Raw genomic sequence first — 16,618 nt, 5'->3', positions numbered from 1 at the left:
TAGCCAGAATGGTCTTGATCTCCTGACCTCATGATCTGCCTGACTCAGCCTCCCAAAGTGCTGAGATCACAGGTGTGAGCCACCGTGCCCAGCCTCTTTTTAATTTTTTTCATATCTTTTTCATTTATTTCTGCTTTGAACTTTATTATTTTCTTCCTTATATCAATTTTAGGTTTAGTTAGTTCTTGTTTGTCTAGTTCCTTGGGATGATTATTAGAAATTTCTCTTCTTTTTTATGTAGGTATTTATTACTATAAACTTCCCAATTAGAACTCATTTTGCTGTGTTCTATAGGTTTGGGTATAATGTGTTGTCATTCTCATTTGTCTCAAAAAATCTTTTAGTTTTCCTTTTAATTTCCTTTTGACCAATTGGTTGTTTAGGGACATGTTGTTTAACTTTCATATATCTGTAAAGTTTCCAAAGTTTTCCTTGTTGTTAATTTCAAGTTTCACATTATTGTGATCAGAAAAGTTATTTGATATGATCTCTACCTTCCTAAATTTTTCAAGACTTGTTCTGTGTCCTAACATCTGATCTATCCTGGAGAGTGTTCCATGTGCAGTTGAAAATGTGTATTCTGTAGATGGTGTGTGGAATATTTTGTAAAGATCAGTTAGACCCATTTGGTCTATGGGGCACTTTAAGTCTGATGTTTCTGAGTTGATTTTTTTTTCTAAATAATGTGTCCATTGCTGAAAGTGAGATGTTGATATTCCCTAGTATTATTGTATTGCAGTCCATCTCTCTTTAGGTCTAACAATATTTGCTTTATATATATGGGTGCTCTAGGATTGGGTACATATGTATTTATAATTATTATTTACTCTTGTTGAATTGATCTTTTTATCATTATATAAAGACTTTTTACAGTTTTTTTTTTTTTTTTTTTTTTTTTGCTTCAAGTCTATCATATATAAGCATGGCTACTCCTGTTTGCTTTAGGTTTTTGTTTGCTTGGAATATTTTTTCCATCCCTTCAATTTCAGTCTATATTTGACTTTACCATGAAATGAGTCTCTTATAGGTAGCACATCATTGGATCTTGTAGTTTTATTCATTTAGCCACTATGTATCTTTCAACTTAAAAAATTAACTTATTTACATTCAAGGTTACTTTTGATAGGTAAGGACTGACTCTTGCCATTTTATTAATTGCTTTGGTTGTTATATAGGTTCTCTGTTTCTTTCTTAATTTTTTGTTGCTTCCTCTCTGTTGGTGGTTTTCTGTGGTGTTTAACTTTGTTCCCTTTTTCTTATCTGTGTGTCTGCTGTAATTTCTTTATTTGCAGTTCACCATGCAGCAAATATATAAAGACTCCTAAAGTTGTATTGACTATTTTTAGCTGAATATCAACTTAGCTTTGGTCTAGAGTATAAACTTAACTTTGGTCTAGAGTATAAAAATACTCTAGACTTTTTCTGCTTTTCTCCCAATTTATATTTTTCTTGCCCTAATTTACTTTATCTATTCTGTGTTCCTTAGCCACTAATTGTAGCTGTTGTCGTTTTGACTATTTTGACTTTAAACATTTATACTAGAGGATTGAGAGATTTACATAGCACCATAACATCACTGGAGTATTCTAAGTGTGATTTGTAGATTTACCTCTATTCATGAGTTTAATACTTTCATGAAAACACATGTAGACTTTCTTCATTCTTTTTTACTATTATTTCTTTATTTTCCCCTTGACAGGATTTTTTCAAAAGATTTAAATTGTATTTTACTTGTCATATAGCTTCTAAGCAGCATAGCCAGGATATAAACCTTGATTTTGGAAATTTGTCTATGAAAGTTGAATACATACATTATACAACCGGCATGTACTGTACACCAAAAGACATGTATTGGAATATTCATAGTTATGTAATAGCCAAAGAACTAAAACCATCTAAATTGTATCCTTAATAAAGTAGATAAGTAAATTATAACACAGCCATAGTATGGTATAATATATAGCAATGAAAATGAATAAATGACAATTAGGCTCAACGTAAATAAACCTCACAAATGTAAGCAAAAGAAATCAGACAAAATATAATACATACTGCATGATCTCATATATAAAAAGAAGTAACAAATACTCAGTTAGAGTATTTAGGGATGCATGCTTATTTTATAGAATTATAAATAACAGAAAAAAGATGATTGCTACAAATCAAAAGAATAATGGCATTAGAAAAGGAGGAATAGGGCAAGATGAGGTGAGGCATGAGGAAACAGGTTCTCTAAGAAGAAGTGGTGACAGACTGAGAGGACTGGCATGTTAAGTAAAATCTTTCTGGATTAAATTAGGGATGTATCTTGGATGAAGATAGAAACTGAGTAGCTGGATAAAATAGGAAATACTGTACAGTATTGGACCATAGTTTTCTACGTGCTGGATCATAACATGTCTATTCATACTGTTTTCGTGTTCAAACGCTGTTGAAAGATTTGGATTCAGAAGTGGGACTTGGTTAAAACTAAGCACATACCTATATCAGACCCTCTCACAGTTTCACAATTGAGAAGTGAGGGTAGTTAAACATTTGCTGATAACATTTTTCAGTATTTTCTTTTCAACTAAAAACAAACTTGGGAAGTAGGGGTAAGAATCCCCAGTCTGCTTTGATTCTCATTTTGTCCCTGTTCTATCTTCTGGTACTTTCTCCTCATAGAACTAACTCTGGAAAATCCTTGAGGATTTGCTTTTAACTATTGATTTTCTGTTTTTAAATAAGTCCGTTGGGAGCACTAAATGTCCATAAAGAGTCATATACTTTTTGGTTGTAATGTCTTTTGTTTTTGTTTTGTTTTTTGTTTTTTTGGAGAGACAGAGTCAGGCTCTGTTGCCCAGGCTGGAGTGCAGTGGTGATCTCAACTCACTGCAAGCTCCGCCTCCCAGGTTCAGGTGATTCTCCTGCCTCAGCCTCTCGAGTAGCTGGGACTACAGGTGCATGCCACCACGCCCGGCTAATTTTCTGTATTTTAGTAGAGACAGGGTTTCTCTGTGTTGCCCAGGCTAGTCTCGAACTTCTGAGCTCAGGCAATCCATCTGCCTCGGCCTCCCAATGGACATAATGTTTTTAAGCATTAGAGTGAGGGTGGAAATAATTAAATGGAACAATATATAATTTGAATACAATTTTTAAAATCTTCAATATATCAAACACTATTAAGTAAATGAAACAATAATAAAATGTTAAGGCCAGTTACAGTGGCTCATGCCTGTAATCTCAACCCTTTGGGAAGCCTGGGAGGGTGCATCACGTGAGCCCAGGAGTTCGAGACCAGCCTGGGCAACACAGGGAGACCCTGACCCTGTCTCTACAAAAATGAAAATAAAAAATAGTAGCTGGGCATGGTTGTGCATGCCTGTGGTCTCAGCTACTCAGAAGGCTGAGACAGGAAGATCCCTTGGGCCCAGGAGGTCATGGCTGCAGTGAGCCATGATAACACCACCACACTCCAGCCTGAAAGACAGAGCAAGACCCTGTCTCAAAAATAAATAAATAATTAATTAAAGCAGATATAACAATTAAAATTTCATGTCTTAAATATAAAATCCTTCTTTACAAATCATTCAAAAATAAAATTGTCAAATAAACACATGAGGAACGAACACAAACAAGTAAATCAGTAAAGAAGAATACAAATATGCATGCAGAGTGGCTTATTGAGGAGTTTTCACAGGAACATTGTCTGTAAAAGAAGAATGAGAGGGAAGAGAGAAAAGCAAAACTTTGAAGCAGTTGCATCAGAGACTTCAGAGCATCCTCTAAAGCTGGACTGGCCCTTCAAAGGTGTGCAGGATTAAGTAAAGCTGGGCTTTTGTACCACTGTATCAACCAATCAATAAATGTGGGCTGTTCCAGAGAAAGATTGCCACCTTGAGTGAGGCAGCTCCCCAAATCATCCGTGCTTGCTAAAATGCAGATTCCCAATCCCCTAATCAAATATATCTAATGAGGCTTCAATGTCTGAATGATTTTTTAAATGCCTCAAGTGATTCTCATGTGCAGCAAACGCAGGAATCACTAATCTAACAGAGACGAAATCCATTCATTTTTCTATATATTCCAGGTTCTATCTTTGATTCGAAACAGAGCTTTAGTAGCTGTACCTGGATATCAGTAGCTTGCTTAACTTCTTGTAAAAGTATCAGTCTTAATTTACGTTTTAATAGATGAACTCAATTCTCATAAAAGGCTAGTATATTTGGCTATTTGAAAAACTTTGCAATTGTCCATGTTATTGGCATTGTCCTAATTATGTTATTCACTGTTTCTTATTAAATAGCCCATGAGATAAATGTTAATTTTCTATTTTGTTTTTCTATTTTAATTAGTGAAAATAAGTTCCTCTTTCAAAACTCTTTCTTTTTATCAACTACTAGGAAATATATAATCATTTTTCCTTGACTGAAAATAAACTCAACTAAATTACTTATAAGTCTAAATTTTAGTGAAATTGCTGCTACTCTTCCAGTACTTCCCCCTCCACAGGTGGCACTCTAAGCAATCCTTGAGTGGTTTGACTTTGCATTTTTATTTTATCATCATTAAGTTATACGTGTCGTGCCAGTTATCAATGCATTTCCTCTCCGATGCAAACTCACCATTTACTACAGCTCTGTGATAATGGATGAAATTCCCTTAAGTATTAATCCTTTACAGCGAGAAAGATGTTTAATATTCTCATTAGAGGATGCTCGAGGGACGTTGCAGGAAGCAAAGATTCTCCTGCTGTTTCCTACTGCTACATGATGGGTTAGTAAGATATACGTGGGTGGTCTGCCCCAGGCCCTCTTCCCAGAATGCACTATCCCCTGGCAATCTTATGGTCCTGGACCAGACTGGCTGTCACCTTCCTGTGGTTCTTCTGATGGATACTTCTCCAAGACTCTTACCACAACAGCACACCTACTCCCTCTTCATGCCTGCACACCTGGCCGCCTACTTGCCTGTGTGCTTTCTCTGCCTTGAAGGCTTGCTACTGGGGTCACTTTTCCTTCTGCACACCTGCCCATCTGGCCACTATCTGTGGTCCCCCTCACAGATAGCTCGTGTTCCAGGGACCCCAGCCCTATCTGCAGGCCTATGCATGTAGCCAACAGGTGGAGCACACCTATAGTCTGCCTCTATTCTAGATATTTGGTTTCTACTTGCCCAATGACAGCAGACCTGCTTTTGTCCAGGCAATTAGTGAACTTCTCTGGCATCCAGTGGATTGCAACAATACCTTTTTAATGAAGTCTAAACCCCAGCCTTGGGAAAGGGCACCTCATTGCAGTTTGTCTCCCTTGAGTGCCTTGCCTCAGCCCTAGAATACCATAGAGAGTTTTCTTAAATTTTATAATTAGCTTTTTTATCAGAGTTTAGTAATTCTATGCATTAAATTTCCTCTATTTAAATCACTGTATGGTTTCTGTCTCCTGATTGGACCCAGGCTGACACTCAGACATTTTGGGATAATCTAAAACTTATAATAAGCTTCTACTTGGTATTGAAATAGATGGCATAAAAGTTTCTGAGGGAAAATAATTTTGTGGAAATAATTTAATTACATAATCTATTCAATGTATTTACATTTTGAATAAAGAGTATTATTTTCTAAATAAAGGAGAATTCACTATATCCCTAAATATGCAAATAGACTTGGTATCAGAAGGTCACTTATAGGGTAAAATTGGCAGAAACAGTACTAAGAAGGGTTGTTCCTGAATTCAGAGAAATATTAGAAAATAGCATCCCTCTTTTTTAGTGCCCATAAATATAAAATGGTAATGTAACCAAAATAGTCTCTCTTTAGTTATCACTTTTTAGGGCAGAGCCTCTAGCTTACCAATTGCTTTCTGCCCACAGTTATTAAACCTGGACTAGAAAGAATTCACTTCGTTTTAATTTATTTTCTTGTGGTCAAAGAAGGATATTTGGCAGCAGGGGTTTCGTAGTTTACTTTTCTCAGGCTCAACTAAACTTTAGCATGAGATTCACGTTCCAAATAACCTATACATGTTTTATTCCTGGTATAATTATTCAGCACCACTGTGAGTGAACTTCTGAAGGAAATAGATGAACTAGTTAGTCACAGTGTAAAGAAAAACATTTAACTTAAAGCAAGCAGACAAACGTAACTGCTGTGCCTTTTAGGGACAGGAGCAATCATTTCAGGAAAGTTCTCTCAATGTTGATAGTGCAAAAGTATTGTGGTGATGGAAATAGCCTGAGGAATAGAGGGAGAAACAGAATTTTTAAAAGTACAGAAAAACAAGAAATGGGGAAAGGATTCCCTATTTAATAAATGGTGCTGGGAAAATTGGCTAGCCATAAGTAGAAAGCTGAAACTGGATCCTTTCCTTACTCCTTATACGAAAATTAATTCAAGATGGATTAGAGACTTAAATCTTAGACCTAATACCATCAAAACCCTAGAAGAAAACCTAGGTAATAGCATTTGGGACATAGGCATGGGCAAGGACTTCATGTCTAAAACACCAAAAGCAATGGCAACAAAAGCCAAAATTGACAAATGGGATCTAATTAAACTAAAGAGCTTCTGCACAGCAAAAGAAGCTACCATCAGAGTGAACAGGCAACCTACAGAATGGGAGAAAAATTTTGCAATCTACTCATATGACAAAGGGCTAATACCCAGAACCTACAAAGAACTCAAACAAATTTACAAGAAAAAAACAAACAACCCCATCAAAAAGTGGGCAAAGGATATGAACAGACATTTCTCAAAAGAAGACATTCATACAGCCAACAGACACATGAAAAAAGGCTCGTCATCGCTGGCCATCAGAGAAATGCAAATCAAAACCACAATGAGATACCATCTCACACCAGTTAGAATGGCAATCATAAAAAAATCAGCAAACAACAGGTGCTGGAGAGGATGTGGAGAAATAGGAACACTTTTACACTGTTGGTGGGATTGTAAACTAGTTCAACCATTATGGAAAACAGTATGGTGATTCCTCAAGGATCTAGAACTAGAAGTACCATATGACCCAGCCATCCCATTACTGGGTATATACTCAAAGGATTATAAATCATGCTGCTATAAAGACACATGCACACGTATGTTCATTGTGGCACTATTCACAATAGCAAAGACTTGGAATCAACCCAAATGTCCATCAGTGACAGACTGGATTAAGAAAATGTGGCACATATACACCATGGAATACTATGCAGCCATAAAAAAAGATGGGTTCGTGTTCTTTGTAGGGACATGGATGCAGCTGGAAACCATCATTCTTAGCAAACTATCACAAGAACAGAAAACCAAACACCACATGTTCTCACTCATAGGTGGGAACTGAACAATGAGATCACTTGGACTCGGGAAGAGGAACATCACACACTGGGGCCTATCATGGGGAGGGGGGAGCGGGGAGAGATTGCACTGGGAGTTATACCTGATATAAATGACGAGTTGTTGGGTGCTGATGAGTTGATGGGTGCAGCACACCAACATGGCACATGTATACATAGGTAACAAACCTGCGTGTTATGCACATGTACCATAGAACTTAAAGTATAAAAAAAAAAGTACAGAAGCAGTAATTGCCTCATATTGCATGGGAGAAATTTAAATTGTAAATTCAAGTTGTAAACAGGTAATAAAACAGAAGTTCCTTCTCTGGAGCAACTGGGCAGCAACAGAGAAGACACCTATAAACATCAGTATTTGGATATTCATTGCCCTATACTTGTCATTAGATAGAACAACCAAAAACTCAGGGACTCAGAGCAGGTAAAACTTTATTTTTCTTTCAAAAACAGTTCATAGGCAAAAACCCATTCAGGATGGAAGGCAGTACTGCTCCTCATGGTCAACTAGGGACTAGGGCCTTTTCTCCTTGTTGTTTTAATATCCCCTAGGATGCTGTCCTTCTCAACAAGGCAGAAGCTAGCTCTCAGGCACCCTATCAGCATTTCAGCCCTCAAGAGTATGAAAGAGGAAGGGGAGAGAAAGAAGTTTCCTTTTTAAGAAGGTGACAGGCAAGTTGCATTTATTGGGAGGTTGCTCCAAGGGAGGGACTAGTTGAGCAACCCTGTGCCCTGCTGATACTTAAAATGGTAGAAGTGGTTCTATTACTTAAAGTAAAAATAGAGGTTAATACAGGCAAACAATTAACACTCTCTGTTAGAGCCACAAGCTAATTTAAAATGCCTCACTGTCCCATCATGCTGCAAGTTAGCCTGCTGCCAGTAAAATTTGTTCACATACACAGAACTTTAAATGAGATTATTTAGGCCTTGCTCTTAAAGAACAACTGCTGACCAATGATCATTAACAGAGGTTTGCAGGGAGCAAAATCATACTTCCCTATTCCAAAATAGCTCCACAGAGACAATAAAGAATCTAGATGGAAAGAACAGGATTGCTATTTTTAAAAAAACAGAAAACAATTTTTTAAAATTCTTTGGAAAATGTTAGAAAGTGTTCTTAAAAGAAATTGAAAAAGTCAGCAAAAAAACAATGAAGTCAAGGAAATCTCCAAAAAAGTGTTTGGAGAATTGAAGGTAAGAATGAAGACAGAATATAACTAAATTCAATAATTAACAAGGAGGTCCAATACCAAATGATTTTGGTTTCCATGAAAAGAGACAACAGTGAAGAAATGTTACTGAAAACATTTTATAAGAAAATTTCTCAGAATAAAAGAATATGAGTTTACAGAGTGAAAGAGCCCATCAAAAATTAGCATAATAAATGAAAATAAATCGTAAAGTAAAGTATACCAACGTGGTATTGTAGAACACCATGAGTAAAGATTGTATCCTAAAAGCTTCCAGAGTTGAGGAAAAATCAAGTCATAAATCAGGATGTCTTCTGACTTCTCAATAGCTGTATGGAATATATTAAAACAGTAGATAAATTCCTTTAAAATGAGAGGAAAAATAACACTTTACCCAGTCTGCTATGCCCAGCCAAACTATCAATCAAGTGTGAAAATAGTTTCAATCAAGTGTGAAAATAGTATCAATCAAGTGTGAAAACAGACGGTTTCAAGAATACAGGAGTTCACTCAATAGTTTACTTTCTGTACATCATTTCTTAGGCAGTTCCTGGAGGATGTGCTCCAACAAAATGAGGAAATAAGAAAGAGAACATGAGTCAACCAAGTAAAGACAGGGCAGGAAGGCGAGTCTACAGATTTGAGAGCATCCATTGCTTGTTGTAGTGGGTAGCAGGCCCTGTCAATGTCCTGTCAGTATCACGAGGGCCCTGCCACTTTAGCACACTCTGAACAACTTCCCGCTGCCTTTTATCTGTTTCCTTTTACACAGGCTTTTTCCACAGCCATGGAAGGTTACTCTGATTTGCAATTAGCAGGATAAACTGAAGATAACACCTTACAGAAGCAGACCTCAATTAACAACTGATGGAAGTGTGTATAAATATCCCAGCTCCCTACCCTTAGCTATGATTACTCTGAGGTGCAAGTTCACCATCTTTACCAGTTTCCCTTGGGTTGAGACTTCAGTCATCCTAACTAGCTTGCTAACATATCCTTTTTGGTTGCCTTTGTTTTCATATCTCACTGCCTTTCTCTCCTGGTGTTTCCTGCACCTCCTAAACAAATTACCTACGCTTTAATTCTTGTTTCAAGGTCTGTTTCTAGGGCTTTGGGAGAAAGGTACATGAGAATAAGAAAGGAATTGATAAAGCATATGATATCTCAAGATTTGGAACACATTTGGTAGACTGAAAAATCTCTTGGAGCATTTCGGAGAAAATGTAAATAGAAATATAGAAAACAAAACAAGCAAGCAAACAAACATTACTGGAAAAGGACATTATAGACAACTTATTAAAACAAAAGAAAGGAAACGTGCTCACAAAATACTATTTGGTACACTGCATAGTCATAACCTGTAAAAGTTATTATTGATGTAACCAAATTATTCAATAATTATATTGAAAGGAAAAGGAAAAGCAGGTGGTATATTAGAAGATGATTAAATATCTGTAATCAATAGATAGCAGCTAAAATGAATAATTTAAGAAAAACAGAAAAAACATATTATCTTCAAATATGAAGGTAAATATCAGAAAAAAATGTTGCATATTATGACTGTGGTTCTCTGGGAGTAGGGAAAGGGAATTGTGTGCACCAGATAATAAGCTAATTTGTTAAACATGAATATATCTTAATTTTAAAAACAAATAAAGTTGATAGGTCAAGAAATAGATGCATTTCTAACATGGCTTATAACTTATAGAATTATGTACAAAGTTAAAATCTTAAATGTGAAATTTAAATTTAAAATGGAAAGAGAAAAATGGATAATATAATGGAAGTAAGCTCTCTATACTTACCTTTATTGTTTTAATATTTGTTAGAATATATATATGTATTTATTTTAAATAATTTTAAAGGGATTTAAATGAAAGGATAAATTAAAGAATAGAAGGATAATTTAAATCTATGTGAAAATAAGTCAACACTACTCCTTTATATTAGTAAAGAATGGTAAGAAAGGAAAAATAAAGGGCAAAGGGCTAGTATTTAAAAACCTCAACTGTTTCTTCTGTACTCTTAAAGACTGAGACTTGGGGTGGATAACTCTTTGTTTAAGCATCTTAATAACATGAAAATATAAGCATACATAATTACCCATCTTATCCACTCATAAAATGGTGTGGAAGGTGACTTTCTGGATAGTGGAAATTTTAATTTTATTTATGAAATTAGTTCATTTATAGTTGGTGGAACAGAAGATCCTCAGCACCACTCCTCCCCACAAAAGTACAACTTGCAACTATTCAAAGACAAGAACACCACCTTGAATTTACCAGAATCTGAGAGAGAAGAGGAGAAAGCTCCTACAACAAAACTACAACTGGTAAAACGGCCATTTTAGACTGTGCCACCCTCTCCCCTAAGCTGGCATAACCACCACTCACGGAGAACTTCCCTGGACCCACAGTTTCCAAGGTGGGAGGAGGGAACTGGAAGTGGACATTCTACCTTCCCACTGGTCTGGGAATTTTCATGGGAAGCCCACTGCAGTCCTGTCCCACAGGAAGCACTGGGAATGCCAGGAGGGCTGAACCACCTGGGGTGAATTGAAGACAAGTGGGGGGAAGGGGTGCTTATCACAGGAACTAGCATGTGGGCTACTCTGCATATAAATCAGCTGGGCATCACACGAAGGAGACTGGACAGTGCCATACTGCTTCATGGGATACAATCCATGGCAAGGCCTGAGTCCCTGGTCAGATTTCCCACACAGCCCAGATGCTTACATGGAATTTTCCCGTGACCTGGAAGCAACTGAAAAGTCAGTGATGAAATTCTGGTGCTCTCTTAAGTCTTCCCCAGACCTGGAAACCACTGCAGGTCTGTGTTTAAGTTCCTATGCAAGCTATAAGTTCTGGTACTCACAATAAGTCTTCCCCAGATTGGGAAGCAATGAAAGGGCAGTGATTTAGTTCCAGAGAAGTGTTTAAGTTCTGGTACTCAATATAAATCCTTCCCAGAATGGGAAGCAACTACAGGCCAGCAAATAAAGTTCTAATGTTAAGTAATAAAAGTCTAACACCACCAAAGAACACCTGCAAAAGTTGGAAGAGGTGGCCATTTCTTCGAATGCACAGGTATCAATGTAAAGACACAGGATTGAAAAAAAAATCAGGGAAAAAAACCAACAAAGCTCTGGCAATAGACCCTGAAGAATTAAAGATCTGTGAACTGTCTGACAAATAATTAATAATAACCCTCTTTTAAAAGTTCAGGGAATCACAAAAAAAAAATGAATAGAAAATTAAATAAAATTTATAAAACAATCCAGAAACAAAATAAGAAATCTGACAAAGAAATAAGAACAATTTTTATTTGATGTCTGTTTTTTAGAGATGGGGGTCTCACTTTTTTACCCAACTTGGAGGGCAGTAGTATGATCATAGCTCAATGCCATCTCGAATTTCTGGTCTCAAGTGATCCTTCAGCCTCAGTCTCCCAAGTGACTGCTACAGGCACATGCCAGAATTCCTGGCTAATTCTTAAATTTTTTGTGGGGACAGGGTCTCCCTATATTGCTCAGGCTGGTCTCAAACACCTGAGCTTAAGTGATCCTCTCCCTTTGGCCTCTCAAAGCACTGGGATTACAGGCATGAGCCAACATGCCCAGCCTAGGAACAACTTTTAAAAACCAAATCGAAATTCTAGAAATAAATAATGCAATAACTGAACTGAAAAACTCAACAGAAAACTTCAGCAGCAGACCTGATCAAACAAACGAAAGAATCAGCAAGCCTGGGCCCTAACACAGTGCCTTATGCTTATAATCCCAGCACTTTGGGAGGCCAAGGTAAGAGTATTGCTTGAGACCAGGAGTTTGAGACCAGCCTGGGCAACATAATAAGACTCCTTGTCTCTTAAAAAAAGCCAGGCATTGTAGTGCATGCCTGTAGTCCTAGCTCCTCAGGAGGCTGAGATGGGAGAGTCATTTAAGCTCCGGGGTTCAAGGTTACTGTGACCTATGGTTGCACTACTGCACTCTAGCCTGAGTGACAGAAAAAAAAAAAAGATTCAGCAAGCTCAAAGACAAAACACCCACCCCACTTTCAGCAATAAACAGATAATCCAGACAGTAAATCAACAAACAAACTTTGGAGTTAAGCTACACACTATACCAAATGGAACAAATTGATATTTACACAAATATCAATTGATATTTACACAAATGTCATCTAACAGCTGCAGAAACACATTTTCTCATTACCACATGAAATATTCTCCAGGATACACTGTATGTTAGGCCATAACATACACAAGTCACAGCAAATCTTTAGAAATCAAAATTATACCAAGTACCTAAAAACAAAAAAGGCCATAAGTCACAAACCCATAGCTAATACCATACTGAATGGGGAAAAGTTGAAAGCCTTTCTTCTAAGATCTAGAACAAAACAAAGATGCTAAGTTTCACCACTTCTATTCAACATAGTACTGGAAATCCTAGTCTAAGCAATTAGACAAGCAAAAGGGGAAGAAAAAACATTCAGATTGGAAAGGAAGAAGTCAAAATGTCCCTGTTTGTAGATGACATTATCTTATATTTAGAAAAACATGAAGACTCCATCAAAAAACTGTTAGAATTGATAAATAAATTCAGTAAAGTTGCAAGATTCAGCATTAATACAAAAAAGTTAGTGATATTTCTGTAACCCGATAGAGACTGGCTGATGCCATAGTTCTTAGTCAACAGATAGGACCATACAGAAAAGGCAATTGTAGAAGAGACCATCTGTACCCTGTACCTACTCTAGAGATTACTGCAAATGGTCCCATAGGTGCCATTGGCTACCCATGTCTTTCTGCCTAATGGTGATCTCCAACCTTGGAGCCTGTTCAGCCAGCCAACAGTGTAGATCCCTTGGGTCTGGAAGCCATTGCTACTGGAGCAAAACTTCACCAGTGAGAGAAGAGAATAGGCAGAAAAATACCCAGGTCTTCATCCTGAGGAAGACAACTCAGAGTTGGATTCTACATGCTCTCAGATGATTCTAGCATGATTGAGTCCCATTTGGCAATGAAATAACCCCTTCAACTATGTTCCCTCATGGGTGTTCTTCCCTTCCCCATCTTACTGCCCACTCACTCACAGTGTTTTCTGGAACCACCTTTCAGGGAAACTAGTTGCTCACGAATTCTTGGATCAGGAGAAATTCAAAAATAAACATTAAACCAAGAAATTCCTAGTAGCTTAGTACGTAATGGCTTTTAAGATCATAGATAGATACGTTTGATGCTAAGTGGGTGTCTTAATCTATTTTCTGTTGCTTATAACAGAACATCTGAACCTGGGCAATTTGTAAACAAAAAAAAAAAAAAGTATTTTTTACAATTCTCAAGGCTGGGAAATCCAAGGCCACAGTTCATCATCTGGTGAGGGCCTTCTTGGTGGGGACGCTGCAGGGTTCCAAGGTGGCACAGGGCATTACACAGCAAGGGGGCTGAGCATACTAACTCAGGTATCTCTTCCTCTTCTTATAAAGCCACCAGTCTCACTTCTGTGATAACAGCTGCGGAAACACATTCTTCTCATTAGCACATGAAATATTCATCTATGAATGGTTTAATCCATTCATCAGGACAGAACCTTCATGAACCAGCCACCTCTTAGAAACCCCACCTTTCAATAGTTCCACACTAGGGATTTACTTCAACACGAGTTTGGAGGGGACAAATATTCAAACTGTAGCAGTGGGTTTCTCCAATAGCTCCACCTCCTCTGTTACATCTAAAGTTCAGTGAAAGCCTGCCATAATGCCATTTCCTTCATGGAATTTTGGGAAAATTAAGCCAAAAAGGCCAGTGTTCAAAAGGCTAGATTTCTGTGTGCAGGGAGAGAAAAGTCAGCCAGAGGAGCTGGGATAAGAGTGAGAAAGAGACTGCACAGGAAGCAAGAGTCAGAATAAGTGATGACTTAAAGGAATAAAAGTTTCTAGAGTATCCAGAGATATAAGGAAGTTTGATATGGGGTATCTCTTCCTGTGTGAGGCAGTTGCTCAACCTGTTTTAATTTAATATTAAGGAAAGTGGTGACCAAATCAGATAGAAGACTTGAGAATATGCAGAGGGCTGACATGCGGGCTTGATCTTCATCTGTCTCCCGAAGTTCCTTCTCTGGGGTTGGAATGAGGAGTTCAGACACAAAAGTAAACTTCCTTCATGGAAGGCAATAGTGGAGATGTGGCATGAGTGAAAGAGACAACATGCACAGGGGCTCAGGGGAAAGCGTGACTCCCCCAGAGCGGGAGAATGAATGAGGCTTTGGGGGTGTGTTGACATTTAACCTTACCAGGGAGGACGTGAGTACTGTGCACACATGAAACTGTGGAGTAAAGGCAGTCTGTCCAGGATGAGAACCCAAGTATGGCCAGGCATGGTGGCTCACACCTGTAATCCCAGCACTTTGGGAGGCCGAGGTGGGCAGATCACTTGAGGTCAGGAGTTCAAGACCAGCCTGGCCAAAGTGGTGAAACCCCGTCTCCACTAAAAGTACAAAAATTAGCCAGGCATGGTGGTACACACCTGTAATCCCAGCTACTCAGGAGGCTGAGGAAGGAGAATCACGTGAACCTGGGAGGTGGAGGTTGCAGTGAGCCAAGATCACTGCACTCCAGCCTGAGCAACAGAGACTCCATCTCAAAAAAAAAAAAAAAAAAAAAAAAAAATCCAAGTACCTATTTTTTGTGGCCCAAACAGTAAAACAAATGTATTAACTTTATATTATGGATTTTTTAAGGACGCTTATTTCACAGAGTCCTAAATGACCACAGAGACAAAATAGTTTTTTATAATGTACATTTTTAATCGAGGAAAAAATTGTGCTTTGTGTCTTGAAAAGCAAAAATATAAGCCACACACAGGATGATTAATAATTTCACAATCTCAAAGCACTAAACTTTAGCAAATTATCATTTCTAGATATTTATTATGCCAAATTGACAGTAGATTTGCTAAACTGATCTATATTGAATTGCAAGAGGCAAGCCAGCAGGCACCTTTTCCTCCTTCTTTTGAGAAAATTTATAGTTCTTTATCCAAAGCGGATTGTCTTGCCCTGTCTCTCTGTAGTTCCAGTTGTTCAATTTCCAGAGACAGCTTATACACCTCCAGGGCCATTTTCACATCCTCTGGGTTTGGAAGACACTGCATGAGTCTTTTGCCTGCAAGCACTTGTTCACAGCCTTCAGGGGTCTCCTAAAAGAGATATAAGTGGTGGGTGAGATTGAGAAGCTTCTCTCCTAATCATGAAGGAGAGTGGATCCTGACAGTGGAAGGACTACAGGATTGAACCAAGACCAACCTCAGACTGGTGGTTGAGGCTGGGAAAACAAGAAATCACTTGGGTCCCACCACAGTCTTCCCCAGGGGAACATGGATCTGTTCTGAGACAGCTATCCAGAAGGCCCCCATGGTAACAGAAGCTGTTTTTGCTGACCATCCAGAAATGGAACAACAATATATTATATAGCTTAGCAAAAGTTAAGTTAGGAATCAGTACTACCGGGTCTATGAAACCCTGCTCTGTAAGGGCTCAGTTTTTGCTGTTCTCAAGTGAGAACAGGAGAACTTGCCACCCCTAACTTACCAGAATGCTTCAAGTCAAAAAGAGTTTCTTTGAGTGGGAGTGACTCAGAAATGAATCCTGACAAGTCAGATTTCACCACTGTTGAGTGGTACAGAGCTCTAGGGGATGCCACCATTTTTGCGGGTTGACAGCGCAGACCTTCCTTGAATTGTGCCACTTACCCACTCACACTTGGGCACCTCTGGGTACCAGGTTCTGTTCTCAGAGCAAGTGATGCTTTTGGGACCAACCATACCATAGCCAGAATCACATTGGATGGTGACATTTTCAGGCTCAACATACTCATTCTTATCCACAGACAACCTTCCGTTCACTAATTCTGGTTTCAGACACAGAGCTGTAACGGAAACATATTTTTAAGAAATCTGTAAATCTATGAAGAAGGACATGACAACAGCCTCGGATAGTAAGAATGAACTGTATCTAGTTCTGCTAATTGCTCTATCTTTCTCTTCATTTGAAAACAATCATATTAGCATTTTATTGAGTATGACTACCTATCAGACTT

The 16,618-nt window shown here is 38.0% G+C and overlaps 2 protein-coding genes across 2 annotated transcripts in view; both read right to left on the bottom strand.

The window, feature by feature from the left end:
* LOC111522688 (zona pellucida sperm-binding protein 3 receptor-like) overlaps nucleotides 1–14,900 on the bottom strand; it is a 42,010-nt gene extending 27,110 nt beyond the window's left edge. The window contains exon 1 of the mRNA XM_023186851.1: nucleotides 14,815–14,900. Coding sequence (XP_023042619.1) covers nucleotides 14,815–14,900 — 86 coding nt within the window. The remainder of the gene's footprint in view (nucleotides 1–14,814) is intronic.
* Nucleotides 14,901–15,318: 418 nt separating this feature from the next.
* C4BPA (complement component 4 binding protein alpha) overlaps nucleotides 15,319–16,618 on the bottom strand; it is a 40,763-nt gene continuing 39,463 nt past the window's right edge. Inside the window, exons 11-12 of the mRNA XM_023186889.2 lie at nucleotides 16,272–16,447; nucleotides 15,319–15,719 (exon numbers count right to left, since the gene is read on the bottom strand). Of these exons, the coding sequence (XP_023042657.1) occupies nucleotides 15,546–15,719; nucleotides 16,272–16,447 (350 nt within the window). The 3' untranslated portion in view covers nucleotides 15,319–15,545. The remainder of the gene's footprint in view (nucleotides 15,720–16,271; nucleotides 16,448–16,618) is intronic.

Source organism: Piliocolobus tephrosceles, chromosome 1 (assembly GCF_002776525.5).
Source record: "Piliocolobus tephrosceles isolate RC106 chromosome 1, ASM277652v3, whole genome shotgun sequence".
Taxonomy (NCBI): Eukaryota; Metazoa; Chordata; class Mammalia; order Primates; family Cercopithecidae; genus Piliocolobus; species Piliocolobus tephrosceles.
This window is presented reverse-complemented; position numbering and strand designations above follow the sequence as displayed.